Source organism: Stigmatopora argus, chromosome 21 (genome assembly GCF_051989625.1).
Source record: "Stigmatopora argus isolate UIUO_Sarg chromosome 21, RoL_Sarg_1.0, whole genome shotgun sequence".
Classification (NCBI taxonomy): domain Eukaryota; kingdom Metazoa; phylum Chordata; class Actinopteri; order Syngnathiformes; family Syngnathidae; genus Stigmatopora; species Stigmatopora argus.
Genome location: NC_135407.1, coordinates 5,359,194 through 5,386,641, shown reverse-complemented (window position 1 = coordinate 5,386,641; position 27,448 = coordinate 5,359,194). Strand labels below are relative to the sequence as shown.

The window sequence follows — 27,448 nt, the reverse complement described above, 5'->3', positions numbered from 1 at the left end:
CGCAATGATGAAGGCTGAATTCCTGAAAAAAATGATCTAAAACTAAAAAGCACGTTTTCCCTACGACGATGTTCCAGTGCGGCGGACGCACGTCAACGTGAGATGACACATTTCGCAGATTTTTTTGTTTTTTTCAGCGTCACTGAACGATTAAAAAGGAATAAAAACAGCTTATTTACACACGTTGGTTGGCGCACCCCTCGTACAACATGCCATCTACTCGATACAGACTCTGCTTGTGCGCGTAGTTCTGTATAGAAAATAGAATTGAAGATCAAATTAATGCAGTCTAAAAGCCGAGAGACATCCAACGAAAAGCACTGCTTGAAATCCTTTTGTTTTATTTTGAAATCGACGTTTAGTGGCGTTGACATTGAGCATCGATCGTTTCAAAAAACAAGCTGATGAGTGCACTTTTTTTCATGATGTCTTAGAAGGAAGATTTTGTGCCATTGACGGCAATGGACGTCCAATTTCAAGGCAGGGAATGATCACTGCCGACCTCCCCTGTTGAAGTGAATTGGGCGTCTGTCGCCGTCAGTGGCAGAGAAAGAGGAGGTTTGAACTTTAATTAAAATTTGCGGGTGTTTAAGATGATCAAAATCAATGTTTTACTATTAGAATCATTATTTATATATAAAAAATCTTAAATTCCAAATTGTTAAATAACTGTTCCAAGACCAAAAAAGTATTGATGGAAGTTATTTGTTGTGGAAAAAATAAATGTATATATTTTTAAGACCTATTTTTGACACATGAATTTTAATTTTTTTAATAAGAAAATCAATGTTTTGGCTTAGTTTGAAATCGTTTAATATCTTAGTATTTCTAATTGTTTATTTTTAATATGTATGTTTGGCCTAAGTTCTTTTAAAAATGACTTTTCTAGAAAAAAAAGTATTAATTGAGATGATTTGTTTTGAAGAAGAAATTGGCGACTTTTAGTGCATCTTAAATTTAGTTGGAAAGTGATGGCAGGTTAGAAACAAGATTTATTGGCATTTTCTGTTGGTGTTGTTGCTATTTTGTCACTTTTAAATAAATTAATAACTTAACCCTCAAACGTTGAGATCCAAGCAATGTTTTTATGACCTCTAATGGAGATTTTTGGACTCTGGGTCAGAACATTGCCGTTCCTGAGAACCTTGGTGCAACAAAAAGCATTCCGCTAAGGCTAGAAAAGAACACCAAAAAAATTTAAACGGCACTTTGAAATGTGTGCAAAGCGCTCGTCGAGTAAGCGCGATGATGGCGAAAAGCACGTTACGTTAGCACCCGTAACCAGAGAAAGATTCAACTAAGTTATTCAAGTCAAAGAGTTGAGAAAGAACAAACCATGACGTCCTTCCGTTGTGTTGATTTGCAACGGGCAAACGTATCGCTAGCAATTCTCCGGAGGTCATCCATCACATTGCTCCGTGGTCGTGTGTTAACAAGTCAACACAGTGGAAGGAGAAAAAATTGGATGGAGTGTGTGTGCAAAAAAATAAGAATTAAAACTTGTCAAGACAGGAATTCAACGTCAGCTTTGCCTCGATCGGCACCTAAATCGCCAATAAAAGCGTCCTCGCTTGTCATTAAATCTACTTTTTAAATCTGCGGCTTGTCTTTTTCATATATATCTAATATTTTCTGCCTTTTTTTTTAATCATCTCTATTTTCTTACTTTACAAAACGAGAGACAGAATGGCGGACAGCTGACAATAAATAGAATTTGTTTTCCTCTTCGTGTTATGATTCTCGTCACCCGGAATCGGTCGTCGTACGTAAACAAACGGGCCCGTCGTTGGCGTTTTGCTTTTTTTTGTTTGTTTGTTTGTTTGTTTTCTTCTGAGGCGCCGCCGTCGTTCATTGCAGCAACGCCCGGATCTGTTTGGACGTACTGTCGTCGTTTAGATGTCGTGTCGTGTACCTGGGAGGAATACATCACTAATCAATACAAGTCTAAATTATGGAAATAATCTCTTTTTGTTCAAAATATAGTTAATTTAAAGTTGAATCTGAGTTGGCTGTATCATTGAAAGAATCTAAAATATGGGAAAATATTCAACTGCTTGCAGAATATTGACTATATTACTATCGCCTTATAAGAGTGATTGGGAAAAAATCTTTTCAATAAATTATATATTAGTACAAAATCTGACTAACTGCACAATTCATATCACAACTTGAAAAAAACGCACTGAAGAATAATAATGGAAACTATCAATGAATAATACCATTGATTAATAAGCCAACACCGTAATAGCTGCAATAATCTTGTGGAAAAATGGATCAAATAAAAAAAAAAAAAATACAATACGTTCAATGCAAAAATAATAATCATTCAATAATAATAAATTCAAAAATTATCATTTATAAAGAAAAGAAAATCAACTCAATTCCTGATGTATTGTATATTGTCAATGCAATAATGATACTAAAAAGTAAATATTTACAAACCTGCTTCAGGTATACAAATATTAACATAATTTTCAGTCTGTTCATTTTTTCCCCAAATAAAAACCCTATCAAGAATCCATTTGTGTATCTAAAATGTTACTTAATCGTTAGTTTTATGCCCTTAATGACTCCTGAAACCTTGTTTTTTTTTTAATAGTACTTTGTTGTATCGTGAATGAGTTTCATGCACTGAGCGACTGATTTACAATCCAAAAAATGCAAAATGTGTGTGTGGTTTCAACAGGTGGGTGCCCACCTCAACGCATTGAGAAGCCCCTCGACACTGTTGGATGGCTGCTCTTTCAGGACCTTGATGCAGCCCTTCATCTGCGCGCCAACAAAAAGACAACAGCAGCTCTTGGCAAAGGTCAGCAATAATTCTCCCCAAAATAAGCCACCATCCTTTTCAAATACCCACGTCAATTTTGGAGGTCTTGGCGAAGGCCCCCACGGGGTGGACGTGGTCGTAAAGGATGATGACGCCCACCATCACCCTCATGCAGAATAGCATCGTGTCCGTGTTGGTAAACCGGCAGCGGTATTCTCTAAAAAAGAGAACCGTTAGAAACAAAATAGCTTTTTAAGTGGCTTTTTGGGGGGGGGGTCGAATTGGAAAAATAACTCACGGGGTCTCGAGCATGACACGGCACACGCAGGCCATGGTGCTCAGGCAGTCTGTGGTGTCCTCGATGGGCAGGGTCTTGTTCTGGAAGAAATTTAACGTACATATTCCCCCAAAAAAGAACAAAAATGCAAAATTGAAGTTGGATAATTTCATTTTTTTTTTTTTTACCTCTGAGACAAACTTGGTGGTGGCGTTGCTAAGGGTCTTCAGCATGGGCGTGGCCTCGGCGTAGAATAGCGACATCCGGTTGGCCATCTCGTTGTTCACCTCATTTTCCGCTTCCAGCTGCCGCGCATTTATAGGAATAACAAAATAATAATAAGAAGACAAAATCATCGTCTTAAAAGTCTGGATTTGAATTCCCACGGTAATTATCTGCTGCAAAATATTAAAAACCGTGTGCATTTTAAGGCTCACCTGCTGATTGTTCAGTCTGTTCCTACTAATAGTCCTCCTGTAGTAGCTGAAGTCATTCTGAATGGCTGGATTTGTCATCTGGATGCAAAAAAAAAAAAGATGTTTGCTTGTGACTTTTCTAGCATTTTCTCATTAGCTTTTAGCGGCAGGTCAGGAAAAAAACGGTTCGGCACCTTGAGTTCATCGAAGCTGAGCGTAAAATGCAGAATCTCGGCAAACTGCTTGGCCAGGGCCTGCTCCCTTTCCAGGTGCTGCATGGGGGCGTAGGGTGGGCTCGTCAGCGCCTCCAGCAGGCTGCGCAGGGCGTTTTCTGCACATTGGGGGGGAAAAAATGCAAGTCGCCGAATCAGGTTAACGCGAACGTCTCTGGAGTCCTGCGTTGTCCGATATTTCTAATAGGCTTAGTTCTTCAAAGCATGGCAGTGTTCTCCCCATTAAAAATGGATGGGGGGGCTTTCTATAAATACGGAGGGAAGAGTTTCATCTAAAGGACCTCCCTGCCCCCCTTTCTCAAACATCAATGACGAAGGCCACGTGAGTCCGGCCGCGTCACCCCGAAGCAAACCCATGAGGAATCGCGCGAAGAAAACATCAGTGCTTGGAGGCGGAGCTTAGGGATGTGCTGTAGGGGATAGTGGGTGTAAGGTGGGGGTGGTGGGACTACTTTTATCTGGGAGAAATGTGTTTCGGAAACCGGTTTATATAGTGAAAGAGGACCCGTTGGTACTCGTCGCACCCGGGCCCCGTTAGCGTTTGTTCCGGCACTGAGGGCGCCGATACGTTAGCGCAAATTGCGCAAATTGCTGCTGAGCGTTACAGTGGGAACACGATGTTCGACTTATTAGTTGACAGAACGGAGGAGGCGAGGGGGTGGGTCCGTGGCAGCCTCCTGCTCGTTCGCCGTTACCGTAGCAACGGCGGCCTCCATCGACGTGCGGGTTGCCGTGTGAGTGAGTGAGTGAGTGAATGTAAGTGAGAGGGAGAATGTGTCCATCTGTTAGGATGTTTCAGTGTCTGTGTATTTTTGTTTGTGTGTGTTTGTCAACCCTTTGACTGCCCGTAAGCACATTTTTGACAAAATGAAAACAGTCTCGAGACAGGACTAAATAACAAAATTCCACAAAGGCGGGTTTTCGTTCCAAGCTACAAGAATTAAAAAAAACTGTCCACCCATCTAGTTAGAAGTGGAACAAAAAGCTGCAGCCACAGTGGCCCTTGGGGACCCCTTTGCCCACCCCTGAACTAGAATCTGCATATATTATAAGTAAATGCAATTTTTCTGAAGCATAAATACTCATAAAGGGTTTAAATGTTAAAATGTGTTCACTGGTATTCGACGTCTGTGGAAAACTCACTTAAACAGTAGTAGTAGAACTAGTAACCCAGTTTGTTATCATTGAGAGACAGTCAAAATGGCTGTGAGTAACCAACCAGATGGTTCCATTTACTGACCCAGGCGCAGCGAGAACTCATAAAAGCGCTTGAGCTTGGCCACCAGAGGACAGACGGCGTTCCAGGCCTTCTCCTGCAGAGCCAGGTCGCCTGGATTCTGGATGGCCTAGAAATAAAGCCCAGGCAAGTCGTACGCGGCACGTCGTCCTGTTGCCGGCCGGCCGACGCTCACTTCTCGTATCTCCTGCCCGGCGCCGTTGTAGGACTGCAGCTCAGCCAGGATCCCGTGGGCCTCCTCCAGCGCGGCGCTGACTTGGTTCCACACGGCCGTCTCGGCCTCGGTGGGCTGGGCGTCTGAGACGGCGAGCGAAGGGAAGGCGGACGGGGAGGAAGCCGACGTGTCAGGTGAGGAGCGGGAAGTGGGGGAGGGGGGAGAAGAGGGGCGGTGTCGTAAGAAAGAAGAGTTGCGTGAATTGAAAGAGGCGGGCGGCCGCGGGATCGATATCCCCATAAGAGTCAGATAAAAGCTGCGTACATTGAAAGACACTGTTAGTTATTGCCCTGATGAGTGCATTAATAATCCAATTATTTGGCTCTATCAAGTCACACCGTGGGAGGAAATGACTTATTTTCTTCGTTAGGAGGATCGGTTCGTTAGTTATAATGTGGAAGTCCGCTTTGGTGGTTAAAAACAGGGCAAATTATATTTTGGGGACAGATCTGGCTTACTTATCAACTTGTTTTTTTCACCCATCTTGCTTCTTTCTTTCATTCATTCATTTTCTGAAGGGGGTGCTGGAGCCTATCCCAGCTAACGATGGGCACCCTGAATCGGTGACCGGCCATTCACAGTTGTTTCTTTTTCGTACTTCTTAAAAACTTGGTTCTTCATTCATATCTTTTCTAAAGTCATTCATTTATTGCATATGGATTTGGGATTTGTCAGTCAATGGTAATAGAAACATTTTCTTCCAATCTTATTTGATTTTATTCTTTAGGCATTTATTCAATTTCTAAACTGCTTATCCTCATGAGGATCGCCGGGGTGCTGGAGCTTATCCCAGTTCACATTGGGCTGTAGTACACTCTGGATTGGTTGCTCGCCAATTTGTTTTGGTTTCATTTTATTATTATTAACAGGCAGTAGTACATCATTACTCTATACGCTTATTTAGTTAGGAATGAAGTCTCCTCATTCGTGGAGGTGTTTGTTTTGGCGCTCTGCTCACTTTGTGGCTTGTTATTCGGGTAATATCGCATTTGTGTCCTGCGCGTCTTGAGGCCTTCCCCGAACCCCTGCTGAGGAATCCTATGTACTTTGGTTAAAAGACATTTTTTCTAATGCACTCGTCAAGGAGAAACAGGAAAAGGGAGGACATTTGCCAACATGGCTCGTACTTTCTGCCACCCCGCATTCGTACCATTAGCACACCACATACACAAGGGGATGAGGAGGCGGCTGGATGCTGATGGACTCTTTTATGCAAAGCCATCGCCATCCCGGCGCGAGACCAACCCACACAGAACTGGCTATTGTGCGTCTGTCAACTTTGCTGATGTTTGTAGCGAGATAAAAATATGAAAAGACTCGCAAATGCCAGTACTGGGAAGGAAAGGAAGGTAGAGGTTGGAAGGTAGAGGTGCTCAGCTAATTTTGGGATGCATGAAGGGGGGTGGGAGTGTAAAAAAAGGCAACAGAGAGTAAAAGGCAGTGCAAATAAATGAGAGAAAAACAAAAAACATAAGAAGCGGATGGTCTCACGTTCAAAGTCAAGGAAAACTATTGGGCCATGCTCAAGTTCGGCGCAAGCCAGCACTTTCAGGAGGTTTCCCATGAGCCCCCTGGAACAGAGAGAGGGGAGACATCTGTGGGTGATGGGGGGGGACGGGTGTCGGGGTGGTGTGCGGGTTTGTGTCACCTGTGTGTGTGTGTGTGTGTGTGTTTGTGTGTTTGGGTGCGAGCGGGATGAGTGAGCTGCGGGGATGGCATGGGGGGCATGGCAAAATGGACTCAGAACTTCTTTAATCCCACTCATGTTTGCGTTTCGGAGGCAGAACAAAAAGGTTGTCATTGCTACAAACTGTTTGCAGTCCAATCCGTTTGAACTGGGAGGGCTGACAGCGAAGGAAGTAATGTTCATTCGTGGAAGTGGATTGGACGTCTTTTGCTGACAATGGCAGCCAATGGGTTAAAGCCCTGAATTGCCAAGAAGTTTTTTTTTTTTTCAGACCTACACTTGAAATTAACATATTAAATAAAAATTTATTTGGATGATATGTACAAAAATAAAATAAAATAAATTAAAAAAAAGAGTAATATTTCCTCATCAGTGTAAAGATAATAGAAGCTAAAAAATCATTTGGATGATATGTAAAGAAAATAAAATAAAATAAATAAATAAAGAGTAATATTTTCTCATCAGTGTAAAAAATAATATAAGCTAATAAAATCATTTGAATAATATGTAAAAAATAAAATAAATAAAAAAGAGTAATATTTCCTGATCAGTGTAAAGAATAATAGAAGCTAATAAAAATGACTCCCCTTAATATGACCCCCCCTAGATTGTATTTGGATTGGATACCATCTGCCAATATTATTGTTATCTATTTAAGCCATGAGATAAAACCCCTCCATTTTGATATTCCTTTTCAATGTCTCAGAGGCTTCTGGCAGCGTCCAATTGTGCGGGTGTATCTCAAATGATCCGAGTGGGACTAAAGCCGATCTGATAACAACAAACAAGACCCACAAGGACACTCCACCCTGCAGCCTCCCACGGCCCACCTCCACTCTCCACTATGCACAAACACACGCCCCGCCCACGTGAGCTCCCATCCCAAGCACCGACCGGGCACGCACACCTGTCACTTACTTTCAAAGTCCAGGAAAAAATGAGGACAGTTCTCTAAATCCTTGCCAAGGACCTTAATGAGGTTCCCCATGGCTGGCGACCTGGACGGGACGAAACAATAACAACAACAACAAATGCAAACAATGCGCTAAAAGCCACCATCGCGTACCAAAACAAAAACAATAAAAATCCCATTCCCTTTGTCCCACCATCTTCTGTCTTCTGGAAAGACTTTAAACGACGCTGAGTTTGTGCCTAATAGTCCTATTCGATTATCAGGGGTGGTCTGAATCCAGCAGTGAATCATTTAGCTAGCTCGCCGGGAGCCCGACAGCAGCTTTTAATCTGTTTATGTGGCTATAGTAACCCAATAACCGTCTGCAATGCTCTCTCTGATGCTCCTCACGGTACATTAGTCTATAGATATTTCATAACAAGAGCTGTACACTTCATACCCCGAGGCCAACTGTATAAAACGCTTCCAAACAAGAACGATAAAATACTAGCGGCTGCCAGAATTTGACTACAAAAATGGGGCAATATTTAATGTTGAATTAACAAGTACATCTAGCGTGAAGTGTCATCGTTTGGGCTGAAATGCTACCCAGTTGGCGCCATGTTTCCGTAATCGATGCTGCATGCCAGCGGATATCTTCTTCTGTGGTTTTATAGTGGGTGGAAATAATAGCTCGCCGAGTATACGTGCCATCGTCATTATTATTTGTTTTTAGTGCTCAGCCATGCTAGATTTTTTTCATATTGGGGCGTGTCAGTTTTTTGTAGCTCAGTAGTCAGCACGTCTGACTGCCGTCCGGTCGTAGCGACCAATTACCAATTACAAAAAATGATTACACGTGTATCACAGTCTAAAATATTTAGGAAATAACATTTTTTTATCAGCATTGCTACTAAAACTACGTTGCTATATCGTTTAAAGGTGTTTTTTCCAGCTTGCACCGTTTATGCCTTCCCAGTTCAAATCAATTGGACGTTTATTGTCGGGATTGAATGAAAGGAGACCATTCGGCGAAGAGAATCAAACAAAAATCCACGTTTTTGTGCCTAACGTAGTGGCAGTGGGAGCAGTCTGCAGTCCAAGCTGAGAGTGGCGCTCGGCTTATGGTTGCCAGGTAACTGTTGGCCTGGTGATACGGTCCGTTCGCTTTGCAGTTAAGGATACTGGAGGGGAGAAAAAAGTCTCCAGCTCGCGCATTGCAAACACATATTTATCAGATAGCGTCCGCTTTTTCCTATTTGCCTTTCAAACACCAACAAAAGGTGGCTTACCCTGTTTTTTCTTTGTTTGTCAATGCGTCGCTTCGCTTCTTCGATGGACTCTCGCCTCAATTGTGGTCTTTTCTGTTTTGCCTGTCACGCCGAATGATCTCAATAATAACTTCTACCGCCGTTTTGTTTCACTTTACATTTTTTTCTCACTTCTCTTTTTCCGATTTCGATTCCAAGCTGCGGATTCTCCCCAAATTTGCCAGTTAAAAACCACCAATTCGCCCACCGTAAATCCAGTTGAGCAAAACCGGTGTCTGAACATTCTCTTTTTCTACTTCCCTTTTTTGCGAGCAAACACAACAAGCATTTCTTTTTAATCGGCCGTCAAAAAAAAACACATGGGCTCAGCTTACTTCTCTATTTCAACACTCCTCTACTGGTTGTGTTGTCAGCGCACGTCTCCATCGCCCGTAAGGTGAGTGACGTTAAAGGTCATGGGATGTGCGAGCGCCTTCTGTGGCCTGGGCTGGCTCTGAAAAAGCTCCTCTGCAGTCCTTCAGACGCCAATCGGCTTCCCACGCGGTGGCTGAAAAGCGCAAATCTGTCCGGAGGTGCCGAAACGCCACGCTCCCGGCCTCTTTTCAGCTCTCTGAAAGAGTCCCCCTGTCACTGCCTTGAGGGCCGCCATGCAAAGTAGCACCGCTCGCCAACGCCGCCACCGCGTCCAACATCTAATTACCATACGGGTGGTTCTTTACCCTTTAAAGGGGCAAAAATCCCAATCTACCAATCCTTTCTTTTCCCTAAAGCCAACCTACGGCGTCCGCCTTACGTCTGGAAGTCATTCTCGCGAATTACCTTTTGTTTACGTTCACTCTGGCGGAACACTTCACTGCATCAACCGGGGCTCGTCAGAATCCGCGCGACGGTCCGAGCATCGGCAGCCAGCGCCTGGCAAAATGGGAAAAATAGGTCACGTAAGGCTGGGGAGGAAATATGTTAATATTATAGGCTAAAATGCTGAGGGGGGGAAAACAGAGCTTTTAGTTTGAATTATGATTTTTTTTTAAAGTAATGTACTTAAGGATTGATTTCAATGGTAGTATACACAGACGTTTTCTCTAAATATTGGAAAAGAAACCATTTGAGAATATAAATTTTTGTTGTTTAAGTTGAATAAAACTGAACGGTCATGTATTCAAGGATTAATTTCAATGGTAGTATACACAGAAGTTTTCCCTAAATATTTGAAAAGAAACCATTTGAGAATATCAATTTTTGTAGTTTAAGTTTAAATAAAACTGAAAAGTCATGTGTTTAAGGGTTGATTTCAATGGTAGAACACGTAGAAGTTTTCCCTAAATATTGGAAACGAAGCCATTTGAAAATGTCAATTTTTGTAGTTTAAGTTGAATAACACTAAAAAGTCATGTATTTAAGGTAAGATTTCAATGGTAGTACTCACAGACGTTTTCTCTAAATATTGGAAAAGAAACCATTTGAGAATATAAATTTTTGTTGTTTAAGTTGAATAACACTGAAAAGTCATGTATTTAAGGATTGAATTCAATGGTAGTATACACAGGTTTTCTCTAAATATTGGAAACGAAACCATTTGAAAATATCAATTTTTGTTGTTTAAGTTGAATAACACTGAAAGGTCATGTATTTAAGCATTGATTTCAATAGTAGTACACATATAAGTTTTCCCTAAATATTGTAAACAAAACCATTTGAAAATATCAATTTTTGTTGTTTAAGTATAAATAAAACGGAAGTGTACTTGGCAGAGTTTGCGTGAAAATTGAGGTTTTTCACGTATTAGTGAAAGGAGCCCACCCTCGTACCACGGGTGGTACTTATATCACACTTTGAGAACCTCATTAGATATAATTCTAGAAAACGTATTTGTTTAAAACTGCTTTGGTAATTGGTAAAGGTTGCATATATAGGCAAAAAGTCAATAATGGATAGTTTTGTGATTGGCAGATTTGGAATTTATATGGATGAATTGTTGTGTGTAAAGTGTTAGTGATTGATTGGTTCTTATGGGAAATGTCAGTGAAGAGTGAAAGTATCATTCATAATGACACAATGAAAATATTCATCTAATTTGGCACAGTGCCCTATGTTCATATCCTCCATCTTTATGATCTTTTGTGAAAGATTAGCTGTTTAATCGTCATCCGGTCACGAATGTCCACATTATGTATGGCATGAAATCCGACACCAGAGGTTGGCCTACTGATTCCTAGTGATGGTTTATAGATGAGCTTTTGATGACTGAAAGAATTAGCTATGAAGTGCGAGTGATTTTAAAGTGGTAGACGAACAAGACACATTGCCCAAGGAAACTTGGATCAATCTCTCAGACGTCCGCCTCTTTACCAGCGAACGTATCGCAGACGTGGACGCTGGCTGATTTGTTTTGACCGTACGCACCTCCTCGGAGTAAACCCGCTAATGCGTATCGATCGCTAAAAAGCCCAAAGGTCGAGACATCGCCCGGAGACGGCGGCCGAGATCTCCCAGCGAGGTGAAGCGCCCCCGGGGTTGACCTCGCCGTCTTGATTCGTCGAGCGTACACAATGGCAAGAGATCCGCGTCGACGTGGCCTCGTGAAAGAAGCGCTTGTTGTCGTCACAAATATTAATGGGCTCGTGTCACGTCAAATTGGGAGCAGACGTCTGAGCTCATTTGATGCGAAAGTGCTTCGGGGCCCAAAAGCATATTTTGATGGATGACTATTTTCAATTGCACTCATTATGGCACTTTGACGGTTAGCAAAGTTTCTTTTGACTTGAGTTTGCCAAGTAGGACAGCGGGGTGAGAAGAAAAAGGGGTGTTGAGAGAATGCTACTTAAAACGGATTCCTTGCCATTGTGTTCGCTTGAGATGTCATTTTTCACACGGACGCGTAAAAGGTGGGGGAGCTTCTTTGAAAGGAAACAACAAGCTTTCTATACATTCCTATGTATGGAATGTATCAATGTATGTTCGTCTGCTGGCCAGAAAATATGTCTGATGGGGAGATTTGAAGCTAAAGTGTGTGTTTCGTGCCTCTATTAATATTTCAATGCCACCATTTTGGCTCCGAGTCCACGTCTGTCTTGAGGACACAAAACAAGAAATGTCCATTTGAGCTTTGTACACCGACCGAGCCAAATTCGGATTGTTATGTACGGCCTAAAAGAAGAACTAAGGTGACTGAAAATGAAAAATTTGACATTTGGAGTCATGCGGCAAGACAATTATTTCTCCTTTTTTGCGTGCAAATTTCCTCCTCCGGCGTTTTCACTTCCCAATTGTAGTACTTTGTCTCTACTTGAGTCCCGAGATCCACTGGCTACCAAAATCCAATTCTTAATCACCTAAAAATGTTTAAACCGAGGCTTATTTTTGGTTCCCAAGGCATCGTTATATGTCCATCGGTCAAACTACAACTCCGTCTCACCCCGTGAACGTTGGAACGGAATGAAAGCCGATTTTGATGTTCTGGCTATTTTCAGGATTTAGTTTGCTTCCTCATTGATGCCGAATGTCTCCCAAGACACACGCTGCGCTAATTAGTCAGCACACGCTAACGCGGAGGGGGAAATACACCAAATGGCAGCCGGTATCACCGTGCACCCCCGTCGATCTGAGAAAGGCGAGCAAATTGGGGGAAGAGGTGGAAAAACCGCTTGAAAGGCAACAGCAGATGGTGGAAGACCGGGAAAAAAAACCTTAATGATGTCTAAATGCGCGTAAAACCGGATCCCTCGCCGAGTGGGATGGTCGGACCTTCAACCTCGGCGAGTGGACGTCTGATCTGGTCCTATTTTAAGAACTGGACCCCCGTGTCGAGTTTCAAATTGGAGCAAACTGGCTTTTAGCCGCTCGCTTTGTCGATCTCGATCTTTGTTGGGTATTTGCCCGATCGGTCGCCTATCGATCCGATTGACAAATGAATTGAGTGCAATGCTGGGGGAAGTCCTTGTAGAAAATACACGCTTTTTCCGCTTTTTTTGTGGCTCACGTGGAGGACAGGTTTTTAAAATTGTCCATTTGGCTTACAATAAGGCATCTTGTAATCGACTTCGTGATTGGTTAGGAGCAGAAAAGGAACATCGGAGGGACAGATGTTGCAACATGTGCTTTTAAAACGGCTCGGCCAGTCTACTAGATTATAGAAGGGATTACATCCGACAGCAAATCGAAGAATTCCAGGAATTCCGCTCTGACGAGCAGCTGGTTCGTGGACGATTGTCGGATTTCTAACGCAATCGTGTCGACGGTTGAGCCGTAGAAGGATCAACTTCTTCTGGTAGCGATGATTTAGCTTTGAGTGGTTCCTGGATAAAAGTCCTTCTCAGCGTCAAAATGTTTTGACACAAAACCGTTCACGTGCGAATGATACGACTCCAGAGTTATCTGCGTAGTTTCGTCCTCGCCCGGCAACTGCAAATTTTTATGCATGGAATGTTTGGACGCTCTTGCTTTTGGAGGTTTTTATACAAGACTAAATTGCTTGATTCTCCCCGCATGTTAATATCCATGAAAAAAAACATGTTACTGATAAGAGACTAGCAACATTAGCATGCCGTTGTTTCCGAATTAGGACAAAAGTGAGCTAAGTTTTACCACGTTTAAGTTCAATTGTCACATCTTCAGATGAAGGTAAATTCAGGAAATAATCTGCTTCTATTTTTTTTTTATTGAACCTTCTAAAATACATGTAGTTGGCCTATTAGTGTGCAGAAATACCATTGAGTAGGGGATGTTCTATACATTCTAGTTGGGTTTTTTGGGGGTGAGCATGCATGTACATGAGCCTCAAACTGGATTTTAACCCTTTGCCTGCCATGAATTGGACATCTATTGCCGTCACGGACACTACAACGACACGATCGCTGCCAAAAATCTCAAACATACTCAAGCGGTTTTCCATAATTGTAAGAAGTGGCTATCCGTCCTTCCGTAGTGCGATAAAGAGCTCGGAGATTACCGCGATGACACTAAAATATCATTAGAAGCGGATTGCAAGAGGGAACGCCGCCCCAGCACCCCCAAAATTGTACCTACCGCCTCGTCTCAGCTGATAAGAGAGAACCACGCTCAGCCCCGTTAATGGAATATTACAAGTGGTACGGACGGAGGGGAGAGGGGAACTGTGATTAAGTCATCGTAGTGGTCCTGCAAGGACAAAATAAATGCGCTCGGACGTGAAGCTGGATATCGAAGAAATGTTCAAGCAATTTTCCATTTGAGCAAAGATGATGGAGGGAGGCAAAAAAGAGAGAGAGAGAGAGAGAGAGATGGGCGAGATGTTTCGGAGGCTGAGGGAATCTTGCATCACCGCCGCCAGACAGCCAATCAGACGGCTCCATTAGAACCTTCTAAGGGAGTGTCCTAGCAACAGCGGCTTAAATACTCTACTTGGGAGTAAAATGTACTCATGCATAATGCAGCAATTTTTTTTCTAGATTACTGTAAGTGCTAATTAACGCCGTTAATATGCTTCACGTCCATTCTTCTACGAGGCAGTGATGGAATGCTGATTGTTTCACCCCCACCCCCCACACCTCTCCTAAAAAAAAAAAGACACACACCTTGGATTGGTTGTCACGGTAACCATAGCAACCCCAACCGATAATGCATTTAATGCGTACCACTGGCCAATAGATGCGCCGACGTCAGAACACGACAGTCGCGCACTCGCGTTCTTCCCTGCCCGTGCGACCAATCAAGTCCCACCGTCGTTGGTCTCTTTAACATTTTAGGGACCCTCATTCATCCCTCCAATTTCCCCATTCAGCCCCCCCCCCCCCCCCCTTCCACCCCTTCCTCTCATTAAGCATGGTTTTGTATTTAAGCTGGCGTGCATGAAAAGAAAAAACACGGAACAAAACACGGCGTGATATATGTCGCATGTGATGCTTCTAGGTCACGCACGTACCGCCAGCACGCCGTTCTGCCGAGATCCCGCCACCGACCCCGCCGTCGCATCCGCCGACGAGCATCCGTGAGCCACTTTTCGGCCCGATCGCCGCAGTGAGACGAGGACGAGCCCCGGAGGCTTTGACGCGGTCGTCGTCCGTCCCCCCCCCCTCTCACCCTCGTATCGCTCGGTACACGGTAACCTATATCCTCGCGGCGTTAAAAACGAGTCTTACCGGCGGTGTGGGACGGATGCGTCTTCCCTTTTCCTTTCGCTGGACGTGACGGCGAGATACGGATGCGGGGGAACAAAAGAAGAGGGACAAAAGGGCAAATCAGAAGCGGCGTGGGGATGGAGTCCCGGGATAAGAGGGGATGGGGGGGGGCGAGTAAGTCCCTTTTGGCTTTTTTCCCCGCGCGTGACGGAGCGCGAGCTTCTTTCTTCTGGTGTATCCACGGTGGGGATTGAACGCGGAGGCGAACGCAGTGCCTCACGCCACTTGGCCCTCCCCTCCGCTGCTCCGCCGCCTCTCCGCACTAAAGACGGCAGCTGTTGGGCTAGGAGAAATAGAACGAGCAGCCCTCCCTCACCCGCTTCCCCTCCCACTTCACAAAAGACCCTGGGCGTACTGGCGTCCTGGCGACACCCGCCCTCCCCCCTTTTTGCCAAAACTTGCCCTTTTATTTGACGCTAACACGTACGTCTTACAACGGCGTGGCGGGTCCAAGCGTTGGGCAAAGGAAAAGTTTTGTTGGTAAAAGTCCGATTTTCATTAGTCGCCGTAACGGTTTTCTTTTTAAACTTTGACGATTCACTTTTAAAAAACAACATTCGGCCTGTCTGGTCTAATTCGCGATCATTTAAATGAATTAGGACTTAAGAATGGCATAGTGTTGTTTGCGGACTGACTATAAGACGCACCCGAATATAAGCCACCGTTGTATTATGGGATAGAATTTACTGTCAAAGACACACAGCTCATTAAAATCCACGTATAGAAGCATATACAGAATTCAATCGGTCAAGAAACATATATGGAAAAATAATATTTACATTTTTTAGAGTGTAATTTTAACATGTTGAGTAACAGGCCAACAAACAAACAGATATGAAATACTCCTCCCATGATAAAGAAAACAGAATGTGCCACGTGATTGGACGTCTAGCATCATGGACGAGACCGTAAGAGTTAGAAATGAATTATCGTATAGCGTCCGTAAATGTTCGTTAGGCTCGACCTGGTGAAACTTTTACGTCAAATGTTTAAGAGGCCATTTTTAAAGCATTGTTTCTGACTTGTGTGAATCACGATGACTCAGGGATGTATTTTTGCTGGCTGTGTGGGTGAAGTGAACTGCAAGCTATCGCACCAAGATTTTGTCTTGCCACCGAGCTATAAATTCACTCCCAAAATGACATTTAAGAAGCATTGCGGCATCGTTAAGACAATGACCGCCATTGACGTCCATAGACATCCAACTAGTACGTGCAATGGACTGGCCACTCATTTTAAGAACGGCCAAAATGAGCATATATCTTTGATTTACGGAATTTATTTATAGATTTTTTTTTATTTAGACCAGAGGGTTTTGGATGCACTTTTGACTGGTTACACACTGCAGCAGATGCTGTCTTTAAAGTGCGTTTATGGCCCCCACGCGCGCACACGGAAAGGTGGGGGAGGTCAGTTTGAAAGTTGTTGTGTGTGTGTGCGAAAAAATGCTGACCCCCAGGCCTTTGCCAAACGCATCAGGACCAACTGCGCCGAACAAATTCATCCGTTCGGGTCACGGGAAATACAATCTGAATGCTGGATGGATGGTAAAAATGGGGGTCAAAGTACTCGTACTGTATTCTGTATTTTGTACTTTAGCTCACTGCCATTAAGGACAATGAACATCCATTTGTCTCTTTCTATGTGGTGTTGTTTGAGGTGATGGACTACGTGACCGCAATGTGTTACAAACAGGGTGATATATAGTTTTTTTTCATTTTTATTGCTTTATCCATTAGTTTATTGGCTGCCAACGACGGCGATTGTCGTCCCATCCATTTGAGCTTGGAGGGCTGGCAGCAAACGAACATTTGCTGCCGTCCCTCCAAGTTCAAATGAATTTGCCGTCTCCTCGTGACAAACGTATGGCCGATGACTGCCGAGCGTCGGCATTTGCAAGGAAAACTTTATTGCAAAATGCGTTTTGACAGTAATGAACCACTTTTGACAGTTAATGTGGTCGGATTCATCCGCTCAAAGCAGAAAACATTTGACATCCAGCAGCGGTAGCAGCTGGTGAGCTGGCCTCCCACGCCACAAAGCCGTCATTTCAAACAAAAAAACCCACTCAGCAACTGTTTATTTTTAGTGTGTGACTCAAAAGGTAATGGCGTCTTGGCCACATTGCGCGTCACATTCACCTGCAAGCTAGTGTCCTCCCTCTATCACTTCCTCCTCCACGTCGTGTCTATTTTCATCCTTTGGAGTCATTGTGAAGAGGAGGCAAAGGTGAACGGGAAAAAAGTGGGGTACCGTATTTTCACGACTATAAGGCGCACTTAAAAGTCTTAAATGTTCTCCAAAATAGACAGGCCGCCTTATATTCCAGTGTGCCTTATATATGGAAAAAAATTAAAATGTGTCATTCATTGAGGGTGCGCCTTATAATGTGGTGCGCCTTATTGTCGTGAACATGACGACATGTCCGAGCACCGTTGTGAGCGAATGCATTTTTTTAGGTTGTTGTTATTGTTGTTGTTTTGGACGCGATGGCTTCCGGTTTAAAGTCGCAACGTCCCCAGTTTGATCTTCGTCAAATACGTTTTCTCATCACTTTACTTTGCCGGAACCTTCCGCAAAATCCTGTGAATATAAGTCCCAATTAAAAAAAACGATAATAAATTTGTCAAAATATTAGGAAATGAAAGTCGCAATATTGCGTCAATTAATTGCACGTTGTAATATTACGAGATTAAACTGGTGATGTTAGGACATTAAGGTCGTAACCGTGTGACATTAAAGTTGCAATAGTATGACATTAAACGCATATTCTAATATGACATGATTAAAATTGCACTATTATTAGGTTAAAGTCATTTTGTTGCTTGTTTTATATTGTGTAAACTTGAAGTTTCAATGTAATATTAGGAGATTGAAGTAGGAGAACATGTCTTAAAATTACATGGTTTGGTTCCTTATATTTGTCATTTTTACGTTATATAAATCGCACATTCAATTTCAAATAGGTATTATAATAAATTGATAGTTTTCATCAGACTTGAATAGATTCATCTAAATCAACTAAACATTGGTCTTTAGCTTCTAAATCAAAAGTTAGTTATTAGACAGTTCAATGTGTAAGTCACCACTTAATAAATTATTTTCGCCAATTTGGAGGCTCTTTTTTTAATCCTTGACATGACATATTTTAAAGGCCGCCTTGGCAAACTTTTTTGTTGTTGTTGCAACTGCTCGCCCGTGATTCTGATTTCACACGCCAGTGCTTGAAATGGGACAAAGTTTGTCCCCAATTTCCGCATGTGCGTGCCGGTTTGCGAGCGGGTGTCGTGTTAGTTCAGCTGCAGCAATCCTCCGCGCCGCACCTCCCGATCGGGGAACGAGCAGCTGCTAATTGGACCCCGCTGAAAAACGGGGGAAGCCCTCTGCGACGTTTGCTCAGCCAACGTGCGTAAATCGGAATGACACCTCCGCTATTTCCCTCGGCAGAGTAACAAAGTATTTCTACTCGGTTACGTCCCACCGCAAAATGGACGTCTGGCGCCTGTCTGGGAAGCGCGATATCTAAAAATGGGTTTAGTCACGGTAATCCGAGTGCATTGAAAGACTAGAAACGCATTAAGTTGCCGACTTCCAAGTGTGTCACTGAGAATGGGGGAAAAAATGTTTGCTTCCGTGTTTTATCAACTTGAAAAAACATCTTTTTAGTCTCTCCTGACTTATGCCATCATTTTAGAATCTGGACTTGATTATGACTGCCATTTGGTGGAAAACAAAAGGGGGTTGGACATTGTTCCCTGGTGCATGCCGCCTCTGTATAGAGCAACGGTGTCAGACTCGGGTTGGTTCGTGGGCCGCGTTAACGTTAACTCGATTTCATGTGGGCCGGACCATTTTAGATATAATATTTAGATTTTTTTTATAAATTGATTAAAAGAACTGGATTAAAAGCCCTGAATATTCCGTTTTTTATAGATATAAAACAATGTTTATTTTAGCTTTTTTATATATATTTTTAGATTTTACAAAATGATTTTTGAACTAAAAACACAGAAAAAATGGATTAAAAAATGACAATTATTGATTTAAAAGGGGGAAATTTAATATACATTTTAATTTGATCCTAAAACAGAAAGTCGGCACTCATGATTTACTTTCCCGGGCCACACAAAATGATGCGGCGGGCCAGATTTGGCCCCCGGGCCGCCGCTTTGACACATGTGGTATAGAGGCTGTAATGTAATCCAAGATTTACGTATATAGTCGCACTTTATACTACTTTTTTTAGGCTATAGTTATCTGAAAAACTGTTATGTTAACAGATGCGTATTTATCCTATTTTTCACCATTTTACTATTGTTACTTTAACATATGATTGTTCTTGGATTCTGATTAGATTTTAAAAAAAATTGCCATTCCAAAAATGCGATTTGTACTCCGGATTGACTTTTACATTGTTTTTTCCTCTTTATTGTATATTTTTTTAGCTGGTGCGACTTCGGCAGCGATCAGAATGACTTCAACTTCGGTGCCATCCTCCAATTGAAGGTACATGTCGCAAGTAAGTCATTCAAATGTCTCGATAGTACAACAAAACATAGACAAGAATAGACATTTGTATGTGTCACTGCTGATAATAAGATGATTTGGTGTTGGGGGACTAGTGCTGATGTTTTGGCAACAATCCCTATCCCCCTCTGCGCCCTGTGTTGGGTACCCAATTACAGAGGCGTGCCAATAACTCCCCCCTTTGGGGGTCCCCTTCTCATCGTTCAACAACACCCCACTTTTGTAGCCATCCCATATCAGTTGAAAACAGATCAGGGATTAACAAGGCTTTAGGGTTTGGACACAGGGGGAAGGTCAGGTGCAAAGTGGAAAAACTGGTGCAGAAATGGTTTATTTTGGACATTTTTGCTATTATGAATGTGCCCACGCTGGTGAATTATAGAAAGGACCAATGAAGCATCACTAGTCTAATGTACGTAGGGGGAGGGGAGGCACAAGTCACTAAAGTATGCCAAAGCATCCGTTGTAGGTTAATGTTAAGTGAACAGGACAAAAGGGGCCCCCAGGGGGTGTAAATAGGGACAGAGCAGAGGAGTTCATTTCCGGGGAAGTAATTGGTCAATGCAGAGCTTTGCTATTTGAAACTAGGTAAAATGAATCTTGTATTTCATGAAAGAATGGGGAAGCCTTTTCCTATCATAAAATTGTTTGTTTGTAGAAATTTGTCAAACTGAATATATGCTCACCTGCAATAGGATTTACTTTAAAAAAATTTCAATAAGTAAAATGACTTATTACTGATTACAGCATATATAAACGCGATAAATGTAGGTTTTGTTTCCAAGAGGCTAGTATTTGCTTATTTTGGCGCCGCCTTGTGGAGTATTTGAGACAGTACAAGTGAATGCCAAAGGGTAAAACTCAAAATGCGTTTTAGAAAACAAAAGAAAAAACTGAATGAAACAAACATGTTTCCATTTACATCTGATTTTATTATAGCAAATAAAACGTTGATGTTATGCACCAAGAAACAAGTCCCTGTAGTAGAAATAAATGGAAAAGGTTGATGAAATATAAAATACAACACAACAGTCTAGTGAGTCACAAATTAACACCAAAAATATATAAATCAATATCTGTATTTTGTGGAATAATCCTTGGGCGACACAACTAGACCTCGTCCTTTTCTGGCACCGCGATACACCGTCTCGACAATGTCTATCATCTCCTGCTTGTCCTCCATCGTCCAGTTAATCTTGTTGTTGTTCCCCGTGCCCAAATCGATCATGATGTGCTTGTTCCTAAATAACAAGACAAATAGTTATTGTAGAACAAGCAGGACCTTAATACATTTGCCAAAGTTTCAGCACTCTACCTGAAAAAGAACATAACAGTGCACGGGTCGTACAATTCGTACATCTTGTTAAAATCGGGCACTTCTGTGATGTCCACCAGGTAGATAATGGCAAAGTTTTTCACCTGTAAGAGCAGCAAAGTGGATTTTGTTGGCTTTTTTTTGACAATGATCTAATCATTCAAATTGACAATGACAATTGTGGAACCTTTTCGGCGATGCTGTAGAGAACCTCGTCCATTTTCATACACGTCGGATCCCAGTCGTGTCCGAAGCGGATCACGAGCACTCGGTCCTCCTCGGAGAGGATGGCTTGGTCGACCTGCCAGCCATTGTGGAGATGCGGTAGCATGTACGACATTTTTAAACGTCGTGGTCTACTCGCACACCGTGCCTAAAAATCAACCACAATTTAAACTTAAAGCCAGTACATGAAGAATAATTTACCATCGTTCCGAAATGTATACGACGGTATACCAGGTGGTGAAGTTGTTAGCCTGGAAGCTATCAGTTTAAGCAAGAGCATGTACTCAGATGAAATTAAATACACATTAAGCGTGATACACTTACCTTGGGGTATTATTTTAAAGTGTTATTCGGTGAATCGAGGTGTTCAATTAGACTATATGAAACGGATTTCCAGACTTTTGGGTTTTCCCGTTTTGTTGCGACCGTCGCGTTTATGTTAGACGTCATCAGCTCGCGACGGGGAGAAAAAGCACATCGTTGTGACGTAAGGTGTTTTGATTAACGCGCTTTATATTTGATTTTTAAAGGCAAAAGTCAATATTTCTTGGCATTTTAACGCGTTTTCAAATAACATTAAATAAAAACTAACATTTTTTAGAAACGGGGCTGAATTAGAACTTCCAAGTAGTTGCGTACAGTTTAGAAATGACATATTCGGGGGAATTAGCCATTATCTATTCTAGTGTCTTCTTTAATTCTTTTTTTATATGGTGTTTATATTGTACGAGTTGTGTAATTGGCATCATTGTCCAGTGACTTCATTATGCTGTCAGACAAAGGGACAAAACAGGCTGAGATAAATATATTGTACTCCCACATGGTTTTGGTCAATTAGTACTGCGGTCAAGCCAGCGGACGTTCGCGTTTTTGTGGTCAAATGAGCGGATGCTCAAAATAGTCTGCCTGCTTAGTCCAAGCGTTACGGTAATTCCATTCAAAACAGAAGGATGGCGAAGCAGTGGTGACTTGTGTTCGTTGCGCTTTTAAACCCTCAAAAATACTCCCAACAGTCAAAATAACAGCACTGTATAACTGATAATTTAAAAATAAAATAAAGTAGCTCCAATTAAAAAAAAACACTAAACGCCACAAGTACAAAATTATGTGAATCCCCCTGAATGCTCCTTTGTGATACTGTAACAAAATATTTTTTCATAATTTCAAGACAAGGTGTGTCAATCCTAGCAGTACACATACTCAAAATTATGTAATTTCACAGATTAAATTTTGAGAAATTTGAAATTAAATTGGTTGCACTTCCCATTTTTGTGGTCCTGGAATTCAAGATGTTTCCATAGTTCCAAAAATCTTGAATCACAGGACCACAAAAATGGGAATGTTTTGTTATTCCACACGGTGACGTCAAATTCTTTTCAGAGACACATTGACAAAACATTTATTTTCATGTGCAATTCATTTACAGTACAAATAAAAATGACACAGAACAAAAATCCAAAGATTATAGGAAACTTTCCAGTCTATGACATAGCAGCATATTACAACGCTCCTTTCCAAAGAGCGTACGAATCACCGTTTAAGATATGTCCGTGCTTATCGTCACTCCCACATTCAACATGCTACACAATGGCATGGATGCGGTTCGGAATAGCCCAGCGATTAGCAATTTCACATTAAGACTATTTGGTCTATGACACATTTGTTTTAGAATCGGAAACAATAAACTACTGCCATCGACGCTAATCATCCCTTAAAGCTGACATAGGCATTTGTATTCTGTATGGCTGTTTTTTTTTTCACATTGCACAGCCGGGACAGAACAGGCAACAAGAATACCCCCCCCCCCCCCCCCCCCCCCCCCCCCCCCCCCAAAATCTCTATTGAAATGTCACATTTCTCTCCCGTCACAACCTTCCGCCAGAGCCTGCCAGCAGAGGGCTCGAAAACATTCACTTTTGGAGATAGACTCCGCCAGTAGTCCAACCCGATCAACACACACACACACACATGGTCCACAACAATAAAATAAAATCCAGCCCGCATCCTCTGAAGTCCCTCCCACCAGGCCACGCGTATAATCCGCTACACAATCATGTTTTACAATCCCTGATGAGCACTTAAACATAATTACAACACTGGAACGTACAGTGTTAAGAGTAAGGTCGGGTACAGTAGAGTGATTCGCTGTACTCTTTGCTAGTTGGAAGGGTGTTCCGGACACGAGCGATTTACCTCAAACCATTCGTCTATACACCTGCAAAAAAAACAACAACAAAAAAATGGAGAATTACAAGGATGTTTATATACTCATATTTGACCTTTCACACATATTCCAAATTATGAAAGAGTCTGTCTAACATTAATAAGTGAATGTTTCATCCTTAATCAGTACTAAAAAAAAAGAAAATGATTTATTTTCTTGCTACTTTTCAGGTGCTGATCTTGCTGGTCCTATGTATGACTTTTCTCCCTTATTTTCGGTATGTATGATTATTCCTTCCTTTTTCCAATTTTCAGAAAATCCCTAATACGATTTCAGAAAGTGTTTCTGCATGACAAAGTGCACACACTGTCTTGAACACTGTTGCGCTAAAAAATACACTCATTTTATGTGTAAATTTCAAGGTTTGCACTATTTCTCGGAAATCTATTATCCGTTTTAGTTGGTGGGTTCATTTTAACATGGGCGAGTACACTTTAAAAATATTTTCATGTATTTTGGGTGATTGGTATGAGGGTTTGGAATTCCAATGTTTTCTTAGCGCCGACTCAATGTTTGCTTGCTAGTGAAAATAGTAGTTTTCTTTTATTCAGTGCCATTGCTCAAAGCTATCGCAAAACAAGCTGCTCCTAAGTTAAACAGTAGTTGTGACAGTTAGGAAATAACTTAAGCCAACGCTACATTTAGTAACGGAGCTAATGTTGAGTCTCAAAGTGTGTGGAAATTACCCTTTGTGGTAGATACAGAGGCAGGGGAGTCTGCCAATGGTGTCACCTTGCTCCAGCTCCTCTAAACAAATGGCACATTCCCCAGAATCTCTGGACAGGATGTCCTCTGGAATAGAATAAAAGCACAGCGTCAAACGTAGTATCAAATGTCAACTAATAGAATTTTCATGGAGGCATTCTATGGAAAAATAGAATGACTTGGTGTCGATACTTGCGGCTTGGGCGGGACAGAGATTACTGGCAGCTCTGACATGTATATCAAATCAAACCTTCATAGAGATAATTATATCTGTGTGGATTAGGAGAGAGGGATAAAGGGTGAGGGGGTGCACTCTGTTGATTTCTACTGCGCACAGACGTCAGATCGCTCTAACTCAATCACCGTCATTGTAGGGGATAAATTTGCAATCTCGTTTGACTGGGAGGGGCCGCCCGCCAATGATCGTGACGCCTATGTTACACGTGAGGCGTTCACGTTACAGGAAAGGCCGCATTTTTAAATCATTTCTTTGCGATTCATGTGAGCCTGCATATTTCTTGATCTATTTATATTTTTTCAAGGGCCATTAATAATTGGATCGATCGTATTACTGTAACTGTATGCTATGTATACATGGCCACATGCGAGCCCACTGCGGGAAGTGTTTCCATACATTATATTTTAGTTCAAGATTTGGAAAAAAAGGATTATCCATTAATGGAGGGAATAAACATTTTTATTTAAAGACCGCCTCAAGGCATGCTGGGAATCCTAGCACTAATTCCATCATGGCCACACCCCCTTCCAACCTGTGCAGGGAGTAATGCTTTCACAACAATTGGAAATAGCAGTGTTAAAAAAAGCTATGTAACTTACAGCCAGTTTATTACATTTTTAATATTATACCTTAATATATTCATGATTCATAAGACCTAAAAACCCACTCACAAGTACTAGTAAATATATTAGCTATCTTTTCTATCGTGCTAAATGTGTACTTTTATGCTACAGCCCTCCTTGACGTATTTTCCATTTGCAACTGGTCCATTTAATCTCAATTTAAAATAGCCCGAGCGGGGAAAAAGGCTATTACAATGGCGATTGAAGATTTTTTTGTTCCACATCACCAAGCATAAGTATACCTCAGTGTTTGCTTTCCCCCTCGTAAAAGCGTAATGGCGTCATGCTTACTGTTGTAGGTGAGGCGTGATTTGCTGAAACACATGAGCAGATGTTTCTCAATCTCATCCGACGCCATGAACTTGGAGCACACGGGGCAGTGGAAACCTGGGGGAAGAAAAGAAGGAAGGAAGCAAACATGAGCGTTAAAGATGACCCAGATGCGCTTTCACACCATCAGGTACAGTACACAACACAATTTTGCCAAACACACCGCGAGCAAGGTCAGAACACAACACCACGTGACCGACGAGCGTTTAATCAAGTCATCATTTGGACTCCACATAAACGTGGATTTGGAGCAGCTTCTCGGCCCAGATTAACCGGGCAAGCGTCCATGAGCCACACTATCATGAAATCCAAATGGTGCATCATATGCGCACCGTGTGTCCGCCAGCAAGGCCGGGAAAAGACCATCGGCACGTGGACGTCACTGGAAATTTGCCAGTCAAGATTAGGAGAAGCCATAAGGAAATGACACTAAGCTTTGTTACTTTTATACGACGTGGCGAGGGGGGGGGTGAAACGGCAATTGTTTTGACTAAGTTCTGCTTCGTCTGCGCCGGGACACGCCTCACCAGGAAGTGTGTATTTTGTGTGTGTGTGCGTGCAAATGTGTAACCAGCAGGCAGCTCTTATCTGCTGACCTACTTTATGCACTCTTCCCTCTCGCGGTTGCCGTGAAAAACAGGCCGGTTTTGCAAGACAGTTAAAGAGAGGTGGTGGTGGTGGTGGTGTGTTTGTGTGAGGGGGTGTTCTTAAACAAAACAACCACCTGTGGCTCCAATCAAACTGCGACGGCTGTTATACAGTACTTTAAGTAAGTGCCATATGCCCCAGTGGAAAAATACAAGCAAGTGAGATCAGGTTAACTCATTGGCTGCCGCAGACGACGATAATTTCAACAACAAAAAAATTTATCGTAACCAAACCCCACTGAGCATGCAAAAATTGTTTTTGGACAAAAGAAGGGCGGAGGAGGGCCATTTTTTTCCTCTCTTCGACTAAATACGCCCCCTCTGATTGAACTTTGACCTGGGGCAAAACAATCTCAATGTTACCTGTCAACAGGCGGGGGGACAGATGAGCCGGTAGGGACCCTATTAGTAGGCGGTGGCCCTCGGGGGTCATCTGGCCCTCGTCGTCGCCATCTGTGCCATCCAGACTTTGATTGAGAGCGTGCGAGCCCGCTCTGCCCCCGGCTGGGATGCTGAGACCGGAACTCGTGGGACCCCCGCCCGTGTACCTGATCCGGGGGCCCTCGGGTCCGTTGGTGTACCTGAACCCGGCGAATCTCTCGCCCACGCCGGGGTTGCCGGACGGCAGGTCGGAGCTGGAGTAAGCCCGAGTTCTGCCGTCGTAGGCGGGACTGCTTTGTTTGGCCCCCATGGGCTTTTGGATTCGGTTGTTGAGGCGATCGGGGTAGGGGGTCAGGGTAGGGGGTCAGGGGAGGGGAGGGGGCAAAACTCGTCAAGCTCTTGAGTGGGGGGCTTAACACATGCTCACCCGCCCTGACGACGTGACAGCAACAAAGGAAACGCAAATCAAAGCGCCATGGTGGCGTCGGGAACACATTTTAAAGTTCCAACGTCGCGCGCTGGCTCACGGGCAACTTTCATTTCTTCCCAAACGGCCGCTCGCTCTTGTTGTTTTGATTCCAGCGGAGCCCTTCCCCTTCGTTCCTTCCTTTGCATTCGCCCTCAAACAAAACAAAAAAGGGGCCCCAAAAACAGGCGATGTGTTCAGCGGCGAGACATCCGATGATCGTGCTCGGCCCTGCGAGTTTATGTTCGAGAGTTGACACGCGTCCCGAGTAGTTCAAATTGTTTTTTTCTTCTCCACTGTAGAGCGTCTGGAGAGAAAAATAAAAGCAGGGATTGCCCTCCTCCCCCACCTATCGCCGGAAGCCTCCGTCAAGAGAATAATTTTCTGCCTTCAAAGTAAAGAACAACGAGCGACTCCGAGATTTTAAATATGGATACAATTTAATACGTATCCTTTTTATAGTACTCTTAAATTGCTATGCCAACCAACATGCGCAAATTCTCTATACCTATTTTATTTTATACTCGGTTGCTTTAATCGCATGCGTTTTGTTTTGAAGGCCGTATTGCTTTTTCCTCGTTTCCGACCCGTACTTGTCTCCCTACTTGTCAGGTG

At 42.8% G+C, this 27,448-nt stretch overlaps 3 protein-coding genes and 1 long non-coding RNA gene across 8 annotated transcripts; 1 reads left to right on the top strand and 3 right to left on the bottom strand.

Moving 5' to 3' along the window:
- Nucleotides 1–1,811: 1,811 nt before the first annotated feature.
- Nucleotides 1,812–15,431, bottom strand: fam49al (family with sequence similarity 49 member A, like). 5 transcript variants are annotated; one of them, XM_077590227.1, is made up of 13 exons: nt 15,114–15,431; nt 9,817–9,909; nt 7,753–7,832; nt 6,639–6,718; nt 5,109–5,230; nt 4,937–5,042; nt 3,658–3,794; nt 3,485–3,562; nt 3,236–3,352; nt 3,069–3,148; nt 2,861–2,987; nt 2,699–2,769; nt 1,812–1,912 (listed from the first exon to the last, which is right to left on the bottom strand). In XM_077590227.1, the coding sequence occupies exons 4-13, from the start codon at nt 6,709–6,711 to the stop codon at nt 1,849–1,851; spliced, it is 975 nt and encodes a 324-aa protein (XP_077446353.1). In that variant the 5' UTR covers nt 6,712–6,718; nt 7,753–7,832; nt 9,817–9,909; nt 15,114–15,431; the 3' UTR covers nt 1,812–1,848. The 5 variants fall into 5 exon arrangements, with proteins under 5 accessions (XP_077446353.1, XP_077446355.1, XP_077446354.1 ...); XM_077590229.1 differs by lacking the exon at nt 6,639–6,718; XM_077590228.1 differs by lacking the exon at nt 7,753–7,832.
- Nucleotides 5,144–23,662, top strand: LOC144066849 (uncharacterized). Its single transcript, XR_013297752.1, has 3 exons — nt 5,144–5,281; nt 19,598–19,671; nt 23,614–23,662. It is a non-coding gene; the product is annotated as an uncharacterized LOC144066849 (long non-coding RNA).
- On the bottom strand, nt 20,591–21,694 carry txnl4a (thioredoxin-like 4A). The gene is made up of 4 exons (XM_077590685.1): nt 21,544–21,694; nt 21,182–21,367; nt 20,995–21,098; nt 20,591–20,920 (listed from the first exon to the last, which is right to left on the bottom strand). The coding sequence occupies exons 2-4, from the start codon at nt 21,332–21,334 to the stop codon at nt 20,749–20,751; spliced, it is 429 nt and encodes a 142-aa protein (XP_077446811.1). The 5' UTR covers nt 21,335–21,367; nt 21,544–21,694; the 3' UTR covers nt 20,591–20,748.
- LOC144066848 (E3 ubiquitin-protein ligase znrf2-like) lies at nt 23,041–27,183 on the bottom strand. The gene is made up of 4 exons (XM_077590231.1): nt 26,350–27,183; nt 25,301–25,396; nt 24,130–24,235; nt 23,041–23,434 (listed from the first exon to the last, which is right to left on the bottom strand). Exons 1-4 carry the CDS (start codon nt 26,675–26,677, stop codon nt 23,377–23,379), a joined length of 588 nt encoding a protein of 195 aa, XP_077446357.1. The 5' UTR covers nt 26,678–27,183; the 3' UTR covers nt 23,041–23,376.
- Nucleotides 27,184–27,448: the final 265 nt, after the last annotated feature.